The sequence below is a fragment of the Trachymyrmex septentrionalis genome, unplaced genomic scaffold (genome assembly GCF_001594115.1).
Source record: "Trachymyrmex septentrionalis isolate Tsep2-gDNA-1 unplaced genomic scaffold, Tsep1.0 scaffold179, whole genome shotgun sequence".
Taxonomy (NCBI): Eukaryota; Metazoa; Arthropoda; class Insecta; order Hymenoptera; family Formicidae; genus Trachymyrmex; species Trachymyrmex septentrionalis.
This window is the reverse complement of record NW_017304959.1, coordinates 438,310-464,133: the sequence shown is the minus strand read 5'-3', so window position 1 is coordinate 464,133 and position 25,824 is coordinate 438,310. Positions and strand designations below refer to the sequence as shown.

General features: G+C 31.4%; 1 protein-coding gene across 1 annotated transcript; it reads right to left on the bottom strand.

Moving 5' to 3' along the window:
* Positions 1–1,797: 1,797 nt before the first annotated feature.
* Positions 1,798–24,616, bottom strand: LOC108746575. The gene is made up of 13 exons (XM_018483432.1): positions 24,519–24,616; positions 23,298–23,501; positions 22,221–23,131; positions 21,001–21,102; positions 20,335–20,469; positions 19,310–19,585; positions 18,957–19,228; positions 18,468–18,617; positions 18,208–18,393; positions 17,154–18,131; positions 16,860–17,051; positions 16,477–16,748; positions 1,798–4,003 (listed from the first exon to the last, which is right to left on the bottom strand). The coding sequence occupies exons 2-13, from the start codon at positions 23,462–23,464 to the stop codon at positions 2,575–2,577; spliced, it is 5,070 nt and encodes a 1,689-aa protein (XP_018338934.1). The 5' UTR covers positions 23,465–23,501; positions 24,519–24,616; the 3' UTR covers positions 1,798–2,574.
* Positions 24,617–25,824: the final 1,208 nt, after the last annotated feature.

The following is a 25,824-nucleotide window of genomic DNA, read 5'->3' as shown; positions in this document are numbered from 1 at the left end:
TTATTAATCAGGAAATTATGAAATTAACGTTGTGAGGTAATTACAAAGATATAGAGCGTAATGTACGTACACAAATTAACGACTTAACTTTTCTTGATATGTATTTCAATATAATATTTTTGGAATTAACTTCGTTAAAGATATAACGAAATTTTTCGTATAATTCTCTCGAAGCGAGAATCTTCGGCTTAATTATTCTAAAAACTTTTTTTAGTTTATTCTCATGCGAACTATGTATTTCTTCTTCGTGAAAAAAGAATTTATATCAATAAATACATTTTTGTATAATATAAATCCTCATTTCTTAATCACTCGTACCTTCCAATAACCAATTTTTTTTCTGCATATTTATATGTTATATATATAACATAGACTTTTAAATAAAGTATAAGAAGTACAATACAAATTCATCAAAACTATACTCTCGCTCGAACGAGTCGTCACACCGGAGACGACGCGGCGCATCAGTTGAACATGTTCGTTCCTGTTTTACCTTTCCTATTCTTTCTAGCAAAAGTAAGACTCCCTCTAGACTCGCAAATTTTCGCATAAAATCTCCTCTCTCATACATAAAAAACATTCACTAAAACACCAACACGTCGGAGATATTGTGCTACGTCAATAAAAAAATGACCGTCATAAAACCACCCGCTATTCATGCCCCGGTGTTCGTACTCTGCCCTTGCGACAAAAAATATTACATTCCCAATCTCTACTTACCATTTTTTCGAACTTTACCCTCCATTTTGTCAGAGATCCTCTATCACTCCTCTTCTCCAATCACTTCGTGAGTAGGTACGGCGCGAACCAATCAGATCTTTGTCAAGTATACGGCGAACCAATCAAAACACTATTTAATTACCCTATTACTCCTACCCTTCACTGCTCGACCAATCAGAGCGCACCCTTTTTTCAGACTGATCCGTCCAGGCCACGCCCACGGCGCCGGAGGAAGATATGGAGGTAATTTGTTTTGATACCCCATGTCTGCCCATATACTACTTATATAATATGTAAATACTAAACAGACAGAAATAATTAATTATTTATTATAATTAATTATTATTTATTATAATTATATAAAATTGCAGAAAATAAGAACTTGTTCAAGTATTCATATTCATGAAGGCACTGGTGCAATATAATATAATAATGCATCCTGTTGCATTGGAACAATAGACAAGTAGAAACGTCTCCCTCAGTTTACTAAAAGATTAAATCAGATAAAATTTGTTTGATTTCAAATATATGATCTTTTATTCAATAGTATTCTCCTGCTATTCTTTTTTTTTTTGCTTTAAAAAATTTTTTATATGGATTGGATTTTCACTTTAGTCTTAATAGTTTTACATTGTATTTTTTGTAGATTATATTATTACATATAATATACACAAAGATTATATAAAAAATATGCGTACATTATACATAAATAGTAAATATTTCAAATAATATATAGTAGTTTAAATATTCAGAATAACAAAATTCTCGATACATTAATATTTATCTTATATTATTATTATTATTATTACTATTATTATTATTATTATTATTATTACATATACACAATCATCAGTCAGTAAAAGTTCTGACTCAGTTCGAAATGAAATGTATTTTCTTCAATAAAAAAAAAACATGTACATAAATTAAAATTTTATATTAAATAAAAGCATTAGTTCATTTAAGTATATCTTAGTTTCAAATAGTTAGATGTTCAGATTAGATACGAGATTTTCAAATAGAAAGATATCATCAAATTTTTTTCAATAAAAAATTTGATGAAAATATTTAACATTAGTATTGACACATTAAGGAGACCCTAAACCAACAGGAATTACCGACAATTACAGATTGCCAATTTCTCCGAATTGGCTTTATAAATCACTAAATCTTTTTACACAATAAAGGTACACACGAAAAAAACAACGCCACACTAAATTCAACGAAAAAATAGGGAAAAAATTAAAAATTCACTTTATTTCAGCTCTTACAGCTGTCACCTCAGGTTTATAATTCTCTTAGTACAGAAATTCTATAGGTCGTATGTATCAAATGATACCTTTCCCAGAAGCATGCACAAATAATTCTGAGCTTGCGAAATTGTAATCGAAGGCCTAACAAAAAAGATTTTCCAAAATTAAAATTGTCTTTTTTATATAACAATTACTTTTTTCCTCTTTTACAGATTCGAAAATCTTTTTCCAGAATGAAAATGTACACATTAATACGTGTCTGCGAGGTGGAATTTATTCGACAAAAAATTTCGAAATTGAAATCTTAAGAAAAATTTTTTGTTGTCTCGGCATAAATTCCACCTCACAGACACGTATTAATGCGTATATTTTAATCCTGGAAAAGGATTTTCATATCTATAAAAAAAAAATTGTTATACAAAAAATTACGATTTAATCAACAATAGACGGCTTTAAGATCCCCTTAATACTTATTCGTTTCACAGAATTTAGTTTGATGAATTATAAAGAATGTATAATTACGCTATATTATGGAGAATGTACTTATATAATTTTTTATATTCTAATCTAATTTATTACAAATTTCATAAATATTCCAGAATATTTAGTTGTCTGCTGATATATCTTGGATATAATTTTGCTGCTTTACTCCTAGCAATGTTTTAACTTCTTCTATAGGATTTCCACCCTCAGGCGCTTGTCTTGATATTCCAGTAACAGATAATTCAGATATGATGGAATAATTTTTTATTTCGATTTCAGTTTGTTGTATAGATGACTTGTCGAATGACATAATAGCAGTCGATTCTGTATTATTATCTGATGTTAAATCATTTTCGCTAGATTCATAAATGACGGTCATGTCAATACTACTATCGATATTTTCTGATATATCCGAAGATGTCAAGTCAAAAAATTCTTTTTTTTTATCACATTTTAAAACAGTTATTCTATCTTTCAATTCTGTATCATTTTGAAATACACTGTTTTCTTTTACAAGATCAATATCACTGTTGTGCACTGTGAAATTTCTTATGTATCGATTATCTAGCTGTTCCACAACTTCTCCTTCCGGTGATATAGTAGTTGTAATTTGCAAATCTGGCACCAAATGTTGATATAGAAGCGGATTGAATATGCTATCTGCGTTCATATGACGTACGTTGGAAGTTATCAAGTAAGTCGTTAATTCATCACAAATTGCACCATCGTTATTTTCTTCCGCGACTAATTCCTCACGTATTACTGTTGATATTCTGTTACGAGGCATTTCGACGGAAATGTTTTCTTCAATAGTTGTTTTAGAAGTAATAAAATTTGCCGTGCTCGAGCTAGCAAATTGTTCATTATCAGTTTGAGTGAGTACTGTACAGGTATTAATGTCATAATTATTTTTGTCTTTGTCTTGTGAGTTATGTTTATGTTCCCATAAATTCGTGAATAACTCTAGAATGTTTTTTCTTATTGGTATGGCCGTTTCTGAAGATGACTTAGGCGGCAAATCTAAAGAAAGCTTGTCAAGCAAGTGATTTATATGTGTTTTAGTACCTCGCACGGGATATTCTGTATTATTGTCCGATAAATAATTATATGTTGAGCTATATCTATTTTGATACTGATTGTGATAATAGTTAGGATGTTGACTGAAATGTGCATTGGAACTCGAACAACATCCGCGAGCAGTCACTTCGAAACTTATAGCTCTACTTTTATTAGATGCTGATTCAAAACATAGATTACAATTACTGTTTAAAATGGAAGAAGTTTGCTTTTCGTCATTTACAACATTTCGATCGCTTTGTATTCCACATTGTTTTGACATTTGTGATGTTTCAGTATTAAAACATTCAGAAATTGTAGATTGTGGATAATGTGTAATTTTAACGTTTCTATCATTAGTATTTTCATTGTCAATGTTTAATTCAATTATATCAAAATCGTTATCAAATTCATCTTCAAAAGCCGTGTTTGTGACATCATGTAGACGTGACTGCAAACGTTTTGTGATCTCATCTAGTTCCGTTAATTTTTGTCTGTAACATATGTTGATTACAATTAAATCTGCATGAAAAATAGCAAAATAATCATAATCAATATAATAATTATGGTACAAAATGCCTATGTGAAAGCCGCCACAGTTGTCGATATGTAAACAATATATTCACAAAGTGATATATGGACAAAGAATGAAATGTACAGTACCACTAAAAAATAGGATCGTTTTATTTAAAACATTTTTTTAAAACAAATTTAAAATACATTTTAAACATCAGATTAAATTAAACAATGCTTTTTTAAAAAATAATTATATAAAATTTATAATAAAACAAATATTTAAAATGTTATAATATTTTTTTAATGTGTATTTTTAGTAGAGGAGAAAGTGATATTATGGTATCCCAGTTACATCTTATACAATAACCAATTAATAATCAATATTTAATGTAAACCTTGACAATTACGAAACATAATTAATTTACAAAGACTCCTTACAGTTCAAAAAAAAGTAAGTGAAAAAAGGACAAATAGGAATCAGGCGCGGTAATCGTTGCACGAAATAATAAACGAACGTAACACAAAATTCATTATTAAATTAACATGTTCCGGCTCATTTTTTAGCTCTCTATAAAGACTCATAAATTACTATTATAAATACATGTATTACAAATACTCTCTATAAAGGCTCATAAATTACTATTATAAATACAATACTCGTAGATAAAAATTACGGGCAACGAAGTAACAGTCATATTGTTCCAGTAGTATTAATTTAAACATTCTAGATTATGTTAAACAATCGATGACCCATGGTATCCCGATTTTTGCCATAGTGAGATCCCTCCACCTCACTAAAAGAATCTCAATATTAAAATAAAACTCAGATGAATGTTTAAAAATTATTACAAAAAATTTTTATCAGAAATAAACTATAGAAAAAAGAACTTTAAAGAATTTAAATCACAGTAAAAGAAAAGAAGCTCATCACGACAGCAATCGACCATATCGCAAACAATTAAGCACAAATTATTTAATCAAAAACTAGTTCTTGATTTGTCGGTCAGTCAGTATCAAATTTATCTTAAAACATAGAATACTTCTTTAAAAATAGTTATCATTTTAAACTTTAAATTATTTTTAATCAAAAAGGAAATCGAATAACAATTAATAGTCAAAGATAGAAAGACTCAACTACAATGAAAGAATGACTGACTGGAACCAAAACAAGTCGACATTTATAGCTTGGTAATAATCGGAAAGTAGGAAAGGCCTTGGAAAGCCCCTCCATGTCTATTTGTAAATTAAAACCGTGCTGTCTCCTGATTAATAACATTTCTGAAACCAATCTCTTTCTATACTGAGGTCTTTTATCCAAAATTACAACGTTCTCCCAATCGAACTCATGATCCTCTTGTCAGTTATGATCGAGCGAGTAGATGTATTCCATCGAATGTGGTTCCTATGCTCAGTGATTCTGGACTTCTACTATCTATTCTTCTGTTCCGCATAACTCGCATCATAGTCCTTACAAAAAAAATCTTATCTACGATATTTGATTTTACATTATGCGGGAGCGAATCTTTATACATCTCCCTCCTCCTTCCCCCCTCTCTCTTTCTCCCCCTTCTCCCTCCCCCTATCTCTCCCTTCCCTCTCTTCCTCTGAGATGAGATAAAAAATTCAAATATCTACCTGAAAATGTTGTGTGTGGTTTGTGATATCGATTAAATTCAGTTATATCATAACAATTAAGACAACATCATATAAATATGTACATCATTAGTTACAATTAAGGTAACATCATATAATTGTTAAAATTGTCCCTAAGACAGAGATAGTTAAAAAACTTAATGATACTCATTTGAATAATGAATTGATTTCATTGGACATAATCAGTTTCTTTACCAATGTCCCAATTGATTACGCCGTCGATTGTATTAATAATTATTAGCAATTTATTTCTAAAAATTGTTATTCACCTAAAGATGAATTTATTAAAGCAGTTCAATTGGTTTTATATTCTATTTTCTTTATCTTTGATAATGTTATATATAAACAAAATTATAGCACTCCCATGGGCTCTCCATCTCCCATCATTGCAGACTTGGTTATGCGAAAATTGTGTGAAAATAAGGCTTTGACTCAGTTTCCGTTACTCTTTTATTATAGATATGTCGACAATATAGTTATGGCTCCACCCTTCTTTAATCAATTCTATTCTTGTAAACATTTTTAACTCTCAGCATCCAAGGATTCAGTTTATCGTGGAGGTTGGAGGACATAGATTGAATTTTTTAGATGTTACCTTAATTGTTACTAATGATATAATTGAATTTAATTGATATCACAAACCAATATTTTTAAGTATCTGAATTTTTTATCTCATTACCCGATCTTTTAAAAGAGAGGTACTGTCACGGGATTAGTTGATAGAGTAAATTTTGCTTTCAAATAAAAAATTACATTCTGATAATTTTTGCCTTATAATAAATATACTGTTAGAAAATGACTATCCATTAAATTTCATTTTTGATAATATTAATAATCGTCTCAAGAATATTATTAGGAGATAAGAATATTATTTTTTATTATCGAATAATAAAAAACAAAAAAGCGATAATAACGTTGAAATTGTACAATCTTCATGGTTTACTGTTCCTTATATTCTTATATTTTACTATTTCCGAAAAATTTAACAGATTAAACAGCGATAATATTGAGATATCATTTTATAATGTTAATACATTACGGAAATTCGTTAAGATGCATAAAGATCCGTTCCCACATAATGTAAAATCGAATATCATAGATAAGATTTTTTGTAAGGACTGTGATGAGAGTTATGTGGAAGAGACGAATAGATAGTAGAAGTCCAGAATCACTGAGCATAGGAACCATATTCGATAGAATACATTTACTCGCTCGGTCAACTGTTACAAGAGGATCATGAGTTCGATTGGGAGAACATTGTAATTTTGGATAAAAGACCTCAATATAGAAAGAGGTTGGTGTCAAAAATGTTGTTAATCACGAGTGTCAAATGTTGACAGCACGGTCTTAATTTACAAACAGACATGGAAGGGCTTCCCAAGGCCTTTCCTATTAACAAGCTACAAATGTCGACTTGTTTTGGTTCCAGTTAGTCGTTCTTTCATTGTAGTTGAGTCTTTCTATTTTTGACTATTAGTTGTTATTCGATTTCCTTTTTGATTAAAAACAATGTAACTTTAAAGTTTAAAATAATAACTATTTTTAAAGAAGTATTCTACGTTTTAAGATAAATTTTATATTGACTGGCCAAATCAAGAACTAGTTTTTGATTAAATAATTTGTGCTTAATTGTTTGCGATATGGTTGATTGCTGTCGTGGTGAGTTTTCTTCCTTTTATTATGATTTAAATTCTTTAAAGTTGTTGTTTCCACAGTTCATCTCTGATAAAAAATTTTTTGTAATAATTTTTAAACATTCATCCGTGTTTCATTCTAATATTGAGATTCTTTTAGTGCGATGGAGGGAGCTCACTATAACAAATTAGTCATCAAGTATACATTCTATTTATAATAGTAATTATGAAGAGGGCTAAAAAATGAGCCGAAACATGTAAGCACATTCATTTAATAAAGAATTTTATGTTACATTTGTATATTATTTCATACAATGATTACCACGCCTGATTTTTCTATTTGCCTTTTTTTCATTTAATTTCTTTTGAAAATTACATTAGTTAAAATGTTGTTGAATCGATTCTGGACTCAAATTTACGAGATATTTATTACTTAGGATATTATTATTAGGTGTTGGAATTAATTCGTAGCATTTTACAAGAGATGGCACAAGCAGTACACTATTTCGTTGTTACCTATAGTTCTGTATGCATTGTAAACAGCTATCATAGGACGTCATTTGCCGTACATAACCTTTCTTGAAATCATAAATAACAACACTGTATAATTCATTGAATATGTCAAAATTTGTGCCAGATAAAGTGTTTTTGCGGGGAGTTTTGCTTCATTACTTTAATATGAACAAAAGTGCAGCTGAAGCTCATCGTATTTTAGTGGATGTGTATAGTGAACATGCTCTGGCTGAGCAAACGCGTAGGAAGTGGTTTGCACGTTTTAAAGCTGGTGATTTCGACTTGGATGACAAGGAGCGACCTGGTCAGCCAAAAAAATTTGAAGATAACGATTTGCAGGCATTGCTCAATGAAAATTCATGTCAAACACTTAAAGAATTATCTACGTCATTGGAAGTTGACTTATCAACAATAGGAAAACGTCTTAAAAGTTTGGGCATGATCCAGAAGGAAGGACATTGGGTCCCATATGATTTGAAACCAAGGGATATTGAGAGACGTTTTCTCACGTGCGAACTGCTGCTTCAACGGCAGAAAAGAAAAGGTTTTTTGCATCGGATTGTTACCGGTGACGAAAAGTGGATCCATTATGACAATCCAAAGCGCAGAAAGTCATGGGTTAAGCCCGGCGAACCATCAACATCAGTGGCAAAGCCCAATATCCATGGCTCAAAGCTCCTGCTCTGTATTTGGTGGGATCAGAAGGGTGTCATATACTACGAACTGCTAAAACCGCATGAAACCGTTACTGGAGATCTCTACCGACGGCAACTGATGCGCTTGAGCCGTGCATTGAAGCAAAAACGGTCGGAATACTTCGAAAGACACGATAAAGTCATCTTGCTCCACGACAATGCTCGCCCACACGTTGCAAAACAGGTAAAAACATACCTGGAAACACTTAAATGGGAAGTGCTACCGCACCCGCCGTATTCTCCTGATATTGCACCTAGCGACTACCACTTGTTTCGATCATTAGCTCATAGCTTGTGCGAGCAGAAGTTCACATCTTACGAAGATTGTAAAAAATGGTTCGATTCGTGGATTTCATCTAAAGACGAACAGTTCTTCCGACGCGGTATTCATTCACTGCCCGAAAGATGGTCAAAAGTAGTAGAAAGTGATGGGAAGTACTTTAATTAATGTATTTTTTAATGTTTATGTGAAATAAATAACGTTCTTTCATTAAAAAAACGCTACGAATTAATTCCAACACCTAATAATAAAAATATGAAGACATTGCATAATGGCTCGAAGTTAAACATGAATTGTAATGTGACCTTTCATAAAAATAGTCTTAAAAGATTAGTTTTGTTTAGAAAACAGTATTTAGTTACAAAATTAACAAAAAAGTAGAGTATTGCAGAATGTATGCAAATATATATACATATACACACATTCACATGTATATACATATAATTTGATGCGTATATAGGCAACTCAACAATAAAAATCTATAATAATAACTTTGCATGCATTTATAAATTTGCAGTGTGCAAATGAAATTAATATTGTGTATCGCAAGATTGCAAAATTAAATTTACAATTAAATATAAGAATATAAAATAAATAAATAAAATATGATATAATGTAATGCCGCGCGCCGAATGCCAGGAGACACCATTCCTGCCGATGTGTGTACTTAAAGTACAATATAATGAGATTTGACAATATACATATGATTCTTTAATTTTTTATTAATTTTCCCAAAATCACATTTTTGTACTTTGTTTGCTTCTCATGTTGCATTGTTTTTACCGTTTAATTTTAGCAGTCAGATTTAGTTTTACATTATAGCAAAGATCCGTGATGCTCGAAATATGAGGGAGATCCCAGAAGTACCCGACCTAACAAAGAAAACACAAAAAATTTGGGAAAAAATATCTTTATTTCTCAACATAGTCTCCTTTTAGCTCGATACACTTTTCTCAGCGATGTTCAATAGCTTCGATGGCCTGTTTACAGTAAGAACCGTTGAACTCCTCAAAATAGCCATTAACCGCAGACTCCACTTCTTCATTGTTGGTAAATCTTCTACCATCAAACCATTTTTTCAAGTTTGGAAAGAGAAAATAATCCGAGGGGGCTAAATCTGGCGAATAGGGTGCGTGGGGAAGCAATTCGAACTTTAATTCATTGATTTTGGCCATCGCGATAATGGATGTGTGAACTGGTGCATTGTCTTGATGAAACAACACTTTCTTTTTCGCCAAATGTGGCCGTTTTTCCTTGATTTCATCACCCAAACGCTGCAATAAGTTCGCATAATACTCGCCATTGTTTTCTGGCCAAGTTTTTGCTTTCTTCGGAGCCGATTCCCCCTTTTCAGTCCATTGCTTCGACTGTTCCTTCGTTTCAAGTGTGAAGTGGTGGACCCATGTTTCATCTATGGTTATGAATCGGCGCAAAAATTCGGCTTTGTTGCTGCGAAACATCGCCAAACACTCGATTGAAACATCCTCTCAACGCTGCTTTTGTTCGATTGTGAGCAAGCGCGGCACCCACCTTGCGCACAGCTTTCTCATCTCCAAATTTTCAGCCAATATGCGATGTACAGCACTTTTTGAAATGTTTACCATGTCTGCTAGCTCGCGCACTTTCAATCGACGGTCACCCAATACCATTTTGTGGATTTTCTTCACCATTTCTGGAATGGCCACCTCACTTGGTCGACCACTGCGATGTTCGTCTTCGCAGCTCGTACGGCCTCGTTTAAACTCTGCCACTCAATATTTTACTGTTGTAAACGAAGGAGCAGACTCCTCCAGAGTAGAATCCAGCTCGGCTTTGATATTGGTTGGGCTAAGACCTTTCAAATGAAAGTATTGTATCACATAACGATGACCAATTTTTTCCATCTTTGCAAATTCACCGAGATTGTCCACTATTGATGGCTGCCAAACAAATACTGAACAGCGTAGCGTCTTCAAACTTCATAGTTAAGCTTTAGAAAGTTGGTGCTTTCCCCTACAGTGATTTTTTTTATACAACAACCGCCATCTGTACGTCAGGTCGGGTACTTCTGGGACCACCCTCGTATGAACAAACGACAACGGAAAATCATTCTAAAGGGTCACAAGAATGGATGTACAAGGAGCTCGCCCAGCAATTTGGCATCTCCAAATCAACAGTGATCAAGTTTCTTAAACTTGAAAGATCCAGCAAAGCTATGTCAAGAAAAAGAAGAGCAGCCAACCACAATTTTTTTCGTCAATAGCAATATCCTTAGCATGTTCCGCAATAACCCATATCTCTTCATGGCGCCAGACATTGCTGAGGAAATATCGATTTCTGAGAACAGTCTGATTCATCCGTACAAATTATATGTCATCACTTGCAGATCAGAAGACTGTGTGAACAATGACCCGTAAAAAAACCATTCATTTCCACACAAAAATGGAAGACAAATGAAATGGACCAAAATACACTCAAACGATGATCTGATGTTTTCTGGAGCGATGAATCCATGTTATAACCATCATTATTAAATAACATGAACTTATTTTTATTGCTCCAGAATACATCAAACCATTGTTGGGGTGTGCTTTGGCCCATTTGATCCATCCGCGCCTTCAACTCTGCGAAAATAAATAGGTTCTTCATGAGTCGCCGTTTACACAGTTTTCTGACCTGTAGGCGACAGCCTACAGTATAATCTGTACGAATAGCTTAGAAATCAAAATTAACAATGTCCGGCACCGTGAGATTTGAATTGCTGCGGGATATGCGAAGGATGTTAAGGATGTTGCGATTGACGAGGAAAGTAGTGTGTGACTGTCCGTTCTTCTTTTTCTTAACACAGTTTCGCTGGTTTTTCTGGCGTTTAAGAAACTTGATTATTATTGATTTGGAGATGCCCAATCATGATGTTGGGCGAATATTCTTATACATCCAGCCTTATTTATAGCTCTTTGCTTTCTGTTGTCGAATTAGGTATTACCATAACAATGGTCGCAATATGAAAGACAAAAAAAAGTACAAAAGTGTGATTTTGGGAAAATTATTAAAAAATTAAAAAATCATGGTATATATTGTCGAATATCATTATACTTTATGTACAGGGTATAATAGCGACATATAGAATGATGGATTGCCTATTCATGCAGGCGCACACATTTGTTCACAACTGCGTATAAGGCTTAATCACTGCGTCGGTATAATCACTCGTATATCTTTTTCGCGTATAAAGTTTGTAGCGTCTGAAATTTTGATACATTTGTGACAGATTTGCGTAACAATTCTTTAAAACAGAAGTTGAAGTGATGATACAGGTTATAAAATAAATTTTATCAAGAAAATCCTAGGTGTTATATCTTCTTTATTACGAGAAAAGATCTAATCGATCATAAATTAAATAATATAATTTTATTATTTAATCCTTTGCGGCAGAATATCACACATATGTTACCCCTTTTTAACCTGTTGTTTGTTTTTCACACAGTTTCTAAGATATTACTACAATGAAAAGAACATTATCACTTTTGTAGAACATCAGTTGTTATAAAAAAAAAACCGTGAAAACATTCCTATTATTGACAAAATGTATTTTATAAATAAACAAACTGGAAAAATTCATTCCTTTTTAACAATAAATGTGATTGTGACTAATCAACAATAGTCAATTAGCCGAAAATGAAGTTCGAGAGGTTTTTTTTTTCGCTGACTACGAATCTGAAGTCAAAATTAAAAAATTCAAAATAGCGGATCCAATATGGCGGACGCTTTAAAGCATACATTTTTCTTTACATAGAATTCAGTTGAAATTTGTTTCAAGGGTTTTCGGGGTCGCTAATTACGAATCTGACCTCTGATTTTCAAAATTCATGGCGAATCCAAGATGGCGAACAAAATTAAAAAATTAGTTCTGGGACTGTAAAATGGGGTCAAGTAGGTTTTTTGAGTCGCTCATTACGAATCTGAAGTCAACATTTTTTAATGTTGTTGTCCAGCTTGGATCTGCTATTTTGAATTTCGAAAATCTAAGGTCAGATTCGTAATCAGCGATCCCGCAAATAACAAATTTAAAATAAATTCTACGTAAAGAAAAATGTATACTTCAAAGGGTTAAATTATTTTTTGCACAAAATATGTGTATGTTTATGCACAGTATGAAAGTCAGCAATTAGCACATATATGCAAAAAATAATCGACTGACAAAGATCCACTGTAAAAATGATGACAGAAATGATCATCAAAGAATGTTATAATATTTATTTTAGTATATTAATAGCCATCGGAGCAGAAATCCGTCACAAATATATCAAAACTTCGAACGCTACAAACTTTATACGTGAAAAAGATATGCAAGTGATTATATCGACGCAGTGATTAAACCAATGCAGTTGTGAACGCGCGTACCTGCATGAATAGGCAATTCATACTGACTTGGATGTCACTGTTGATCTCCGTACAAAATACATCTGCCACTAGGTGTTGTCTACTGTATAAGCGCCGATTCACTTTGACGGAAGTTATGCTCAAAAAATCTAAAGATGATACACTTTTGAACGATACTGTACCTATCAGAAAATATCAATCAAGTTAATTATAAATGTTTTCACTTTGGATTTGAATCGTTTTCAGTTATGAAAGTCAAGTGCAAATTGAGTTTGTGAGATTCCTGATCGCGGGAGTTTATATTAGCTTTGCTTGTGTTTATTCTTGTGTGATTTATTCTTGGAGCCATACAAAACTTCTCTACAAATCTTTATTTTTATATTAATAACACTAATATATAATTATAATACAAAAAATTACTCGAACTGGACTAGGTGTTTTTCTTATAGATTTTTTAACGGTGAAGCAAAAAAATTTCAGCACGTCAGATTTCAAGATAATTGAAATTAACGTACAAAAATGGCTTTTTTTGATGGCTTTATTTGATATTTTTTTGTAAAAAAAGGTTAACATCATTTTGAAGTTCCGATTAAAAGTCATAAATTGTTTATTTTCTATAAAATCCATTTTTTTATTTCAATATCTTTAATAATGTTATAAAAGATTTAAATACAGGGTTTTTTTTATTGTTAGATAGCAAATTGGAAAATCCTTTTATGATGAAGTCATACAAAAGAATCATCATACGAAGTCATCTCAAAGAATTTCTAATTTGTAACTATCGATACATATACACAGGCCACACAATTTTTATTTACAACATTTTTTTAGTGCGGTTTTTTAGATATTCGAGGTGGACAATTAAAATGTGTGCGTATATATATATACATATATATAGAGTGTTCAAAAAAGGTCAGGACCTCAGATTTACATGGAAGGATGACATTATTAAAAGAAATGTTTCAGACAAAAGTTGTTCTGACAAAGATCTATTTACAGATTTTATCAGTTTGACCTTAGCATCGCCAAGATTAGGTCAAATCAAATTAATTTTTTTAAATCACTTTATTATAATGCCAGAATTTAATATCTGGTGTCAACTTGTCAAGACACTGTAATAAAGTTATTTTTCATTAAGTACTTTTTGAGTTATAAGGTTTGAAAGTTACAAGTACCGTCGGCATTAGCATTACGTAAGGTATCCGATCGACGGTTAAAACCTTTTGAATGTTGTTGATGATCATGTGCTAAATAACATTTGTGAAGAACAAGACCATTGGAGGTTACACCTTTTACTTTCATTTTTTTAAATAAATTTTTAGTGTAAAAATGAAAATAAAAGAAATAATCTGCAATGGCCTTGATCTTAACGAATGTTATCCAGGACATGATAATATTCCTAAATAATATTCAAGAGGACATCGGTCGGACCCTTTGCGTAATGCTAATGTCAGCGGTGTAACTTTCAAGCCTTATAACTCGAAAAATACTTAATGAAAAATAACTTTATTATAGTGTTTTGAAAAACTCTTAACAAGTTAACACCAGCTATTAAATTCTGGCATCAAAAATAGAATGTTCCATTTAAAAAAAATCGATTTGACCTAGACCTAATCTTGGCGACGCCACTCAAGATTAAACTGATAAGATCTGTAAATAAATCTTTTTATATCTTACAACTTTTGTCTGAAACATTTCTTTCAAAAATGTTATCCTACCGAGTAAATTCAGAGTCCCGACCTGTTTTGAACACATTGTTTATATACAGAATATTTCTTAAATACAGTCAATACTTTAGGAGGTAAATCTATACACTAAAATAAGTAAAAAAACATCATATGTACGAATATATGTCCTACATACATTAAGTTAAGTTATAAATGATTAAGGAAAATGTTCGAAATGCCCGCCTTATGCGTTAACATACGCTATTGTACAGCTTAGCACGTCTTGACGTTATCTAATATTTACAAACAATATCTATCAATACAAATGGGACAGAATTTTAGGCAGTTATGGCAGTCTTGGCTATCAGGAAAAACTTGTGGTTTATGCATAGTGCGCTTCTTCATTTCCTTCATTTCCATCTTGAAGTGAGAACATTTCTAAACAACGCCTTCGCAAACCGATGAATAAGGCGAGATGGACCCACTCCATGGCTACCATGATCTCTTGATCTTAATCTATTAGATTGTTATTTTTAGAGTCAAAATCTATTGTATATTCAACGCGTCAATGGAAACAGTGTGGATGATCTGCGAGAAAGGATACAAAATGGATTTGAGACTATTCGAAGAATACCTGATATTTTTGAACGAGTGCGGAATTCAACACTAAGGCATGCAATAGCGTGTATTGACAAGGCGGGCGTTTCGAATATTTTCTTAATCATCTATAACTTAAAAACTAAGGTATGTAGGGCATATGACGTTTTTTACTTATTTTAATATATAAATTTACCTCCTAAAAGTATTGATATGCATTTACAAAACACCCATATATGTGTATATACATATATATTTAACAAAATATATATCTATAACAATAAATTACACTGTGTGTCAATAGTCATAAATTAGAAATTATAACTATAACAACTTCACAGGTGGAAAATTTACTATTTTAGAAAAATTCTGTATTTGAATCCTTCATAACATGATTAAGAAGATATTGAAATTTAAAAAAAAATTTTTTTTATAGAAAATGAACAATACATTCATGACTTCTGATCAGAAGTCAAGGTAATATTGATCTTTTTTTTTAATGTCAAATAACGCGGAAAAAGTCATTTTTTTGCATATTAAACCTCAATTATTTCGAAAATCTAACGTGTTGGTAAAATTTAATTGTGATATCGTTTTTAACATTCAAAAATCAATAAAGATAACCCTACATGATCAATAATCACTGATCAGTAATATATTGAATCAGTAATATAATATATTGAATCAGTAATACTGACAGTATGCATAAATAAAATTTTTAGTAATTTTACCTTACACGATTACTATTATTGACAATATATTTCACTTTAGTTTTAGGACGTTGTCTATTGTCAATTTATCAAAACTATGACATGGATTCTAATAAAGCGATACTAATGTTCAAGAATCAAAATCCAGATTACCCAGTATTCTATGTAAATCCATCAATATTAATTATACACAATCAGTAATATTGTCAGTATTGTTAATACTGACAATGTTATTGACCATAGAGTCGACTATCTTAAAAAATATTTGGTCTAGTTCAAAATAACTTAAAAAAAATGTTTTGTAAATTAATATAATTATAATAATTCTGGTATCACTTACTTCAAAGACGATGATAAGAAAGATATAGAAACGTCTTCTAAATTATGACCAGTATGCGTATTTAATTTACAATCATTTTGTACATATTTATTATTATTTTGATTTTCATATGATATTTGATGTGCACCATTTAATTCTGTATTAGTGCAAGGTACATTATACAGAGATGGCCAGTTTGTTTGCAATGAATTACTACACCTTGATAAATTAGTAGAATTAGTTGGTGCAAATTTTCCTAATAATGATAAATTATCCAGAGGTGTTACACTTATCTAAAATAAAAGTAACTTTATATACATATATGTACGTGTGTTGATGGCAGGAAAAATGTATAAGATTTTTATAATTAATATCTTCAGATAGAAACTATCACGAAAATTTACTTTAATTTGTCCATTGCATTTTCCAGTAAAGTCCATGATATGAAACCATCCAGATACTGTGGGAAATCCAGCTATCAGAATCGAGAGATCAATAGCGGAAAATCCGATTACAATGTCTCTTCTTAAATTTATGTCTTTAAATGTATTTGGATCAATTAAGTGCCACACTTTGAGAATTAATCTTTTCTGATTCTGAAAAATATCACAAAAATAAAATATAGATTAAGACTATATAATATCGCATAGACTGAATCAGACTAAACATATTTAAAATATGAAAATAAAATTACATACATTTAAAAGTAAATCTGTTGATAGCTTTACATCGCATTTCCAATTCCATTTCGGATTGCAACTATATGGGCAAACATTTGTAACCATATATGAATTTAATTGATTAGTAAAATTGAATTTATGAGTTAAATCTTGAAAGGTTACATATGTACTTGGTTCCATCAATTCATTTAATCCTTCAATCTTTGGCAAATGTAGCGCACATTCGATTTCAATCACAGATCGAAAAAAAGAACTGTTGCAATTAATATTTGATTCTATTTTTTGTGCATTTTCTTCCGTTAAAGACGAGTTGGAAAGATTATTAGCATTATTTTGCTGCAGATCTAAATCTTCATATTCAGCACCGACACCGACACTTCTATACACTTCCATAGGTAATCGAAAATCATTGTTCGGATTGCAATCATCGGTAAAGCTATTACTATTTAAGTATAATTCTGTATGTATTTTTTCTTCATTTACTTGATTTATGTCCGTTTGGACCGATTGATTTGTACTACTTTTATTAATATGTAGTACATTTGTCAAACGATCGACTAAGGTTCGTAAAGCCAAGTGTTCCGAAGGTACAACTTCTTGTATTGATTTTTGTGGTCTCGCATTCTTTAAACTTGAAATATCTGTCTGACTTTCTTGAGTCTTATAATCAACAGATACCAAATCTCTATCGAGCATACTATAAGCACAATTATTGCTGCGAATGGATTGCTCCGAATTGAGATTTGATACCTCATGAATATTATACTGTAAATTCTCTTGACTGTCCATTGCATTGTTAGTACTGTTAGGAATATAACAGTGATAACTATAATCTGTTCGCGATATATTATTGGTATTTCTTAGACCCCTTGATACTTCTAATAATGCAATTTGTTCTGCAGTACCAAGCGCGACGAGTGCAAGAAGCTTTCCACAAAATTTTCCGTTTACTGGATCGTTAATATTAACCCAATCATCTACACTTATTACAGGATACTGTGTGGAAAAATATAAATTATATAATTTGAAAATTTGATTAAATACATTTAATTATAAAATAATCAATCATTACCTTCGATAGTAATAAATGAGGTAAAACGAGTGGATCTCTATAAGCGATATATAATTGATGCACAGGTAGCTTTGCTATTCCCAAGAGATTATCTATACCACTATTTTGCCGATTATATACCTCTATGATTATATAATTATCTTTGATTCTTTCCAGTAACTCTATACCATGAAGTAAAGGTACTAACTGAAATAAATATTTCTAAAATAAAACTTATTTTTGTGATAATTAAAATTACTTTGTTAGAAAAAAGTTTTTACTTGAAAAAAATGATAAAACGGATTCTTTGTATTATTGCAAATTTGACTTGATGCTTTATCCTTTCGCCAAAACGCTCTACATATCAAATAGGTATTAGATTCTGGTAAATCTTTTCCCTCAGCTACATATATCAAACCATGAAGTAAAACCTAAAATTATATAACAATATAACATAATACATATTTAGAATACCATTATATCTTGAATATAGATGAGTGCTGCAATACAATTTGGTTAGTCATGGCAAAATATCACTAAGCCTTAAATAAAATAACAAAGAGACATGAGGAGGATATAATTATTTTATTTTCTATTGCCTCTTATTATTTATTGCTTTATGAATTCTATTATTTTGCTTTATAAGCATTTGTGTGTTTATAATAATATTCAGTAGTTGCTTATAATATTTAGTAATTTTTAATATAAATAAACAATGCAATGTTGCAGCATTCATTCAATAAACTTTAATTTATATCACTTAAAACTACCTTATCTTTAAAACCACTTTCTGGATTACTTGTATCAATTTTTTTATTATCTAAACTTCGTTCTCGGTGCTCTGTCATATCTTTTGTAATAACCATATCCTTATTGTTACTACTAGTCAAACACTTAATTTGTTTGGCAGAGACAGAGGAAACTTCGCAATTAGATTTAGAGGAATGAGTTCCTGTTGCACATTTATATTTATTACCATTTGGGCTTGACAAGGCTTTCTTGTTCAAAATAGGAAGATTTTCTTTTTTAGATATTACAGCATCTGGTGAAATAATTGGATTACTGAATATTTGAAAAAATATTCAGTATATCTAACAAAATTATATCTCAGTACTATACTCACCAACAAATTCTTTTCCAAAATGAATAAAATCGCAACCTAATTCTATTGTAACTTTTAAATCGCCTATTTTAATACCTTTATTTACAATAACTATACATTGAGTACTACTTAAGTTTGTGGTATTTGTAATATTACTGATATTTATGAAACCAAATCCTAATCCAGTTGGAAGTTTTTGGTTATGATGTTTGACAAAAACTTTAAATCTCAAAGGAAAATTTTTATTTATATTATGTCTTGATATACTATAAATACCCTCGGAGTTAAAGTTAACAACTGTAAAAATTATATTTATCTTCTATTAAATATTTATTATATTTTGATTAAAAATATGATAAATATCGACAATAGGAAATCCTCGGACCTTGACTTTGATATATATTGTCGAGGTCATGACCCTGAGTGACTTTCAGATAGTTTTAGTTGGTGCTCATCCTTTGTTTAAAAGTTATTAACAAAAAACGGTTCTACTATATAACACGAGAATTCTTTGCTTTAAAATAAAGAGATCATGGCCCTCTCGGAGTAACCCCCTCGGTACATATTGACAATAACGAAAGCAGCTCCGATGACCTTGACCTTAACATATGTTGTCAAGGTCATGATCCTGAGTAACCTCCAAGTGTTTTAGCCGTCGCTCATCCTTCATTAAAAAATCATTAACAAAACAAATGTTTTATTTCTATTACATATACAGTATTAAATACTATTTTATAATTTCATTTACATTTAATGGATATACAATATAATAACCTAACTCTATCCCATTGAATATGGTTGGGTTAGGGTTAGATTATTATATACATTAAGCTTTTCGAATATTTCTGAGTATTGGCCACAGCACAGACTCTTGCATAACGCATAATGCATAGTGCATAAGGGAATCAATCTCAGGGTCATGACTTTGACAACATATGCCAAGGTCCGAGCTGAGTCCCCTATTGTCAATATTTATCAAAAATATAATATATATGCATATAATATTTGCATTTTAATAAATTTTCAACAAAAATATAACTTTTTACCTTGACCCACTTGTTTTTTAGCATATGTTCTTGTAAACTTAGTTTCTTTACTAGATTTGTTATTTGCCTGCTTTGTAGATCCAAATGTTGTATCATATTGAATGAAATATGTCAGTGATAATGGTGGTACATCATCTGTGTTTGAGAAAAAAAATTATTATTTAGCGGAATCAAATATATTTGGCACATTTGTATGTATGTATATATACTTATAAAAATATGTTAACAAATTTGGGAGGATCCTGTTTGCCTACATATCGTTTGCGTACATTACTTTTGCTGACAGTTCGTTTGCGCACAAAAATTATTGCCTTCAGTTTGATTGCCCACAAGCACTTTTGCGCACAAATAAAAATTTCAGATACAAAGTCTCATTTGCCTACATGTATTATTGCTTACAATTTGATTATCTACGTACATTATTGCCTATAATTCGATTGCCTATATGTATTATTGCATATAGCTCGATTGCCTACATGTACTATCTTTGCTTTAAAAATATTTTCTTACTTAACTTAATCTTAATTTTATATTTGTGCGCAAAAGTACTTGTAGGCAAACGATGCTGTAGGCCAGTATAGGCAATCGATTTGTAGGAAAAAGGAACCATCTCAACATATTTTTATAGAATCTTCGCAAAATATAAAATAACAAAAAATTACATACATTGCAAGCATGTGGATTTTGCACGTCTATATCCCGCGGATGTCAATGTAAAAGATTCAATAAAAACTTTTATACTATTAACATAATCTAGAGGATATGTTCCTGAAATAATGCAAATAATTCATATGTAATATTATATCAATAAAAATTTTAACATTAACTGTAGTCCATTTAATGCTATAAATTTTTCAGTATTTGATTGACCAAACAGGATATAAAAATCTAAAGAAGAGAACATAGTTGAAAAATCAATTTTGATCTTCTTGCATGTAATGAATTTACAGTAGAAATAAATTGATCTGTGTTCGAACATTTCGTCCAATGCGTTGTAAATAATATGTTTAATGCTTGGTCCATTAATTAAATGAAAAAATGGAACCTGGTAAAATGAGTTACATCCACAGGTATCTATACTAGTAGATCGCTAACTTCCGAGTTGATTTAATAGCGGCGACAATATATGTGTTATATATGTGTACAATGTGTGTATTGTGTATGTGCAAAATGATTGGAGTAGCTACTGAATGAACTTAATCGGATATCCGTATAGCCATTTACAGCGTTTTAGTTGAAGTTAGTGATCTAGTACTAATATAAACATCTATGGTTGCATCTTATAATATAGTTTATAATAGTAACAAAAGATATCAGACACAATGCTCAATAATAGATAATTTTTAAGCTGTGGTATATCAAATGTGCTCTGCGAGTTTTATACCTTTGACACACCACAGCTAAAAAAATTATCCATTGTGCCTTATGTCATTTGTTTACCACATTATAAGGTACACTATATGTCAAAACTAACTCATTTCATCTCAATTTTCCATATAATTAGTGCCATGGTATAAGAATATAAAATATTTCATTCCCAAGGATGCGCACTCGTTTTCAACATGGTGGCTGCTCTTTGACCAACCAAAGCATTGTCCTAAATTTAAGATAAGCATTTGATTGGTTGTCTTGATTTAGTCTGCTAGCCATTATGCACAATACCTTACATTCTTATATCATGATTAGTGCAGCCTTTCAAATAAAGAAAATTATTTCCAAAGCGCGTTGGATAAAGTGTTTAAACAGATCAATTAATTTTTTTTATATAGATTCATTATATGCAAACAGATCAAAATCATGCGATGATCATCTTGCAAGATCCATAAAGCATTTGTAGCATCAAATAAACCACAATTATATATAAATATATCTATTACTTTACAAACCTTTCAACTCTATACAAGTCATATCTTTATCCAATATGTCTTCTTCGGGACTGTCTAATTTTATAGAGAAACTTTGATTCCACCCAGTATTTATATTATCTTTATCAGTTGCAATTATTTTAGGTATCAGATCTATTAAACATGGCGGTGTTGATCTTAGCATATTCAAGATTTTCTTTTCTTCTAAAGAAGGCATCCCTACAATATACTTTTCAAATTTTTCTTTATCCTCTGTATTAAAATGTAATTCATTATTTGATGAACTATCATTCAAAGTTGAAGAATCTTCTTTATAAGTTTCTTTCAATATCACTTCCCTAAGATACTGTGCTCTAGCAACAATCTGAGCAACTAACTTGTCCGTTATCATTTTATTCGATTTTTTTCTATATTTTTGGAACTCTGATTGGTTGGTCTTGAAAACAGATCTATCCATATTACATGTATCAATCTCTTCAAATTTTTTAAATTTCTTCTCTTTAGTATTCTCTACATCGTTGTAAGATTTCATTGGCATTTTTCTATTATACTGTAAACTGTCAATAGGAAATAATAAAATATCTCTATCTTCTTCTCTGTCGTATTTACATGTTTCCATTTGTATATTGGAACAATAGAATGATTTTGTCAAATATGTTAATTGTAAAGAAACATGTAGTTTTCCTATTTTATGACCATTGTTACACAATATCGGAATACATTGAGAATAATATTTGCATGAAAATATCTTAGATAATTCTCCTATATATCCTCTACCAATAATTTCATGAATATTCTCTGCAAATATTACTATTTCTATTACATTACAATTTTTAATATAATCTGCAAAAAGTGTTGCGTTAGTTTTTATAGCATATACTTGAGTTACATCCTCATTTGTTCTTTCTGTTTCTGTAGTACTATCTTTTGGTCTAAGAGGAAAACAAAAAAAATTGTTATATATAACCACAAAAAAACAATTAGATTTAATCAATATAAATTTAGATATTGTTTTTGATATAAATAGATATTATTTATTTATACTTAATTTGTCATAAAACAAGTTGCTTTAAGAAAAGTAGGAGTATTATAAATCACCTGAACTGTGCGTTATCATGTTCACCCCACCAGGAAGCCACTACTGTAACATCACCAGGATCTGTTCTAATCCAGAGGACCTCACTGATAACGAGCCTTAGACTGCCATGAATTTTGCCTTCTACTAATGGTGGTAAAGATCTATTAAATTTCATTTGTGAATCCATTTGTTTTCTCCAAGGCAATGCATAATTAATTTTTGACCTATCAGAAGTGTCAGTGGGCTTAGATTAAAAATATGCTTGATAATTACGATAATCATGCAAATGCAACAATGCAACTCAACAGGATAGCCAAGATAATTGAACGCACAAATTTCTCAAGACGTATAAAAATGACAAGTTTAATCAATAGATTTGTTGGTAATTATACAGTTTGGCATAATCACCTCAAAAATAAAATTAGGTTTATTAGATGCGTTTTTGCATCACACATGAAATGAAAGAATCTGCCAGAAATAAGCTCTACTCCGCGAATCAAGATATTAAGCGTTAAAGTTGACAACTATTGAGGTTAGGATAATTATTTAGGATAGCCTTCCCCCCCCTTAACTTAAAATCTTAATATAAATATACTCATTCGATGCGTTTTTATTCAAAACAAAAGAATCTGGCAAAACACGGTGGTCGGCCTCGTGAATTGAATTATTAAGTGTTAAAGTTAGAGTTAAGTTTAGAGGTTAAAATATCTGTCATTCTGACTCTCGATATAGCACTATGTATGCGTTCTGCTTTAATTACACAAATTCACTGCTTTAAAAACAAATGTATTATTTTAAAAGCATAAATTCACTGCTAATGCAAAGAATATGTGCTTAAAGCAGCAAATTTTTGTTTGTAAAGCAGTGTATTAATGGTCGTAAAGCAGTGAATTGGTTTTTAAAGCAATAAATTTGTGTTTTTAAAGCAGTGAATTTGTGTTTGTAAAACAGAAAATTTGTGTAATTAATGCAAAACGTATACATAGCACTGTATCGAGTCGAGAGGACAAGTATGTTAACCTCTAAAGTCTCCAACTTCAAGGCTTAATATCTCAGTTCGCGAGGCAGAGCGATGCCTACTTCTGCTAGATTCTTTCATTTCATACAAAAATGCATCGAATAAGTCTAATTATATTGATTTTTGAGATGATTGTGCTAAACTATAATTACCGACTTATTTTCTATTGCTAAAATGTTTGCAATAGTTACAAAACAAGAAATATACATATGTATATACGTACTGAAATTAAAACGTCTTCTTTTTCCACTTCTTCCTCCTTTTCTCTCTCTAAGCCGTACAAACTCCCATATGCGCAGCATATACAGTAGCGCAACTCTCTGTCGGCACCTTTGATTTAATGTTGGCCAAAATGAAGTGCGCATGCGTGAAATAAGTAAGTTACCTAGCGTTACCACGATTACCACCTACTGGTTACATCAACGTTACTCTAATTTTAAGTGAGACTTAAAACTCTCTTTGTCCCTGTCTTTTTTCGGTTTTAAAACTAGATAGAGAGAGTTTTAAGTTTCGCTTAAAATCAAAGTAACATTGGTGCAATCGGACCTAAGGGTATATCCACACAAATTTGCATAGTCGCAAGTACGCATAAAGAAAATTATCCAATCGCATTTCTCTTACTGTCACGTCCGCAGTATTTTTAAAACTTGTCCAAATCACGCTTGGACAAACCACGAACATTTTACCACTTATAGATCGGCGCAGAGATCGTACACGAGATCGCCAGAACCATACCTGACGCCTCCCCATCACATGCGCCCTAACAGAGCAACGACGAAAGAGGATCCCTCTCTCTTTCTTCAAAAAGACGCCCTCGGGGCATGAGAGGCAGAAGAACAGTCAGTAACTGAAGTAGTGTCTTAGCGTCTGGGCCGAGTACCCTCGGGCGGAAATTTTCTAACTCTTCTTCCGTCGATGAATCGTTGCCCTAGTTTTGCGCGCCGCGTATGAATGTAATCGTTTCAATTTCTTTTAAACTAAATCTCATTCAAATTCTAAATCTAAATAATTCTAAATCTAAGTGATTTTGTTAATTAAACTTAATAAATACCTTAGCTGAATATGAGAACTATCTCAACAAATCCCTTCTTAACTACCTTCCCATGTTTAATTCATATGTTTAATTCAGTGACGACCTAATTAGCGAACTTAGACTATTGTGCACATGAGAGCTACGAATCGACGAGCCCGACACCAAGTTCAGAACAGTGGGAAGTCTGAGGGTCACGCACACAGACCAACCCGCGTACCGCAACCACTGACGGAGACCTCATCGTAAAGATAGGATATTTTCACTTCATCACATTTCGGTCACTGCGGATCGTGAATCCTGCTTACGCGTAGTATATGTCCGCATCCGCGTTTGCGCTCGCCTGTCAGCATCCGTCTGTTGGAAACCAACTCTTACACCACGTGAATACGTAGCGCATGTTGCGTATCTTCATTATTCTTTCGTCAAATAGAAAACGGCGAGACTAAATGTCCAGAGTGCTACATCTCTTTACCTGTCGATAAGAAGGAGAATTATC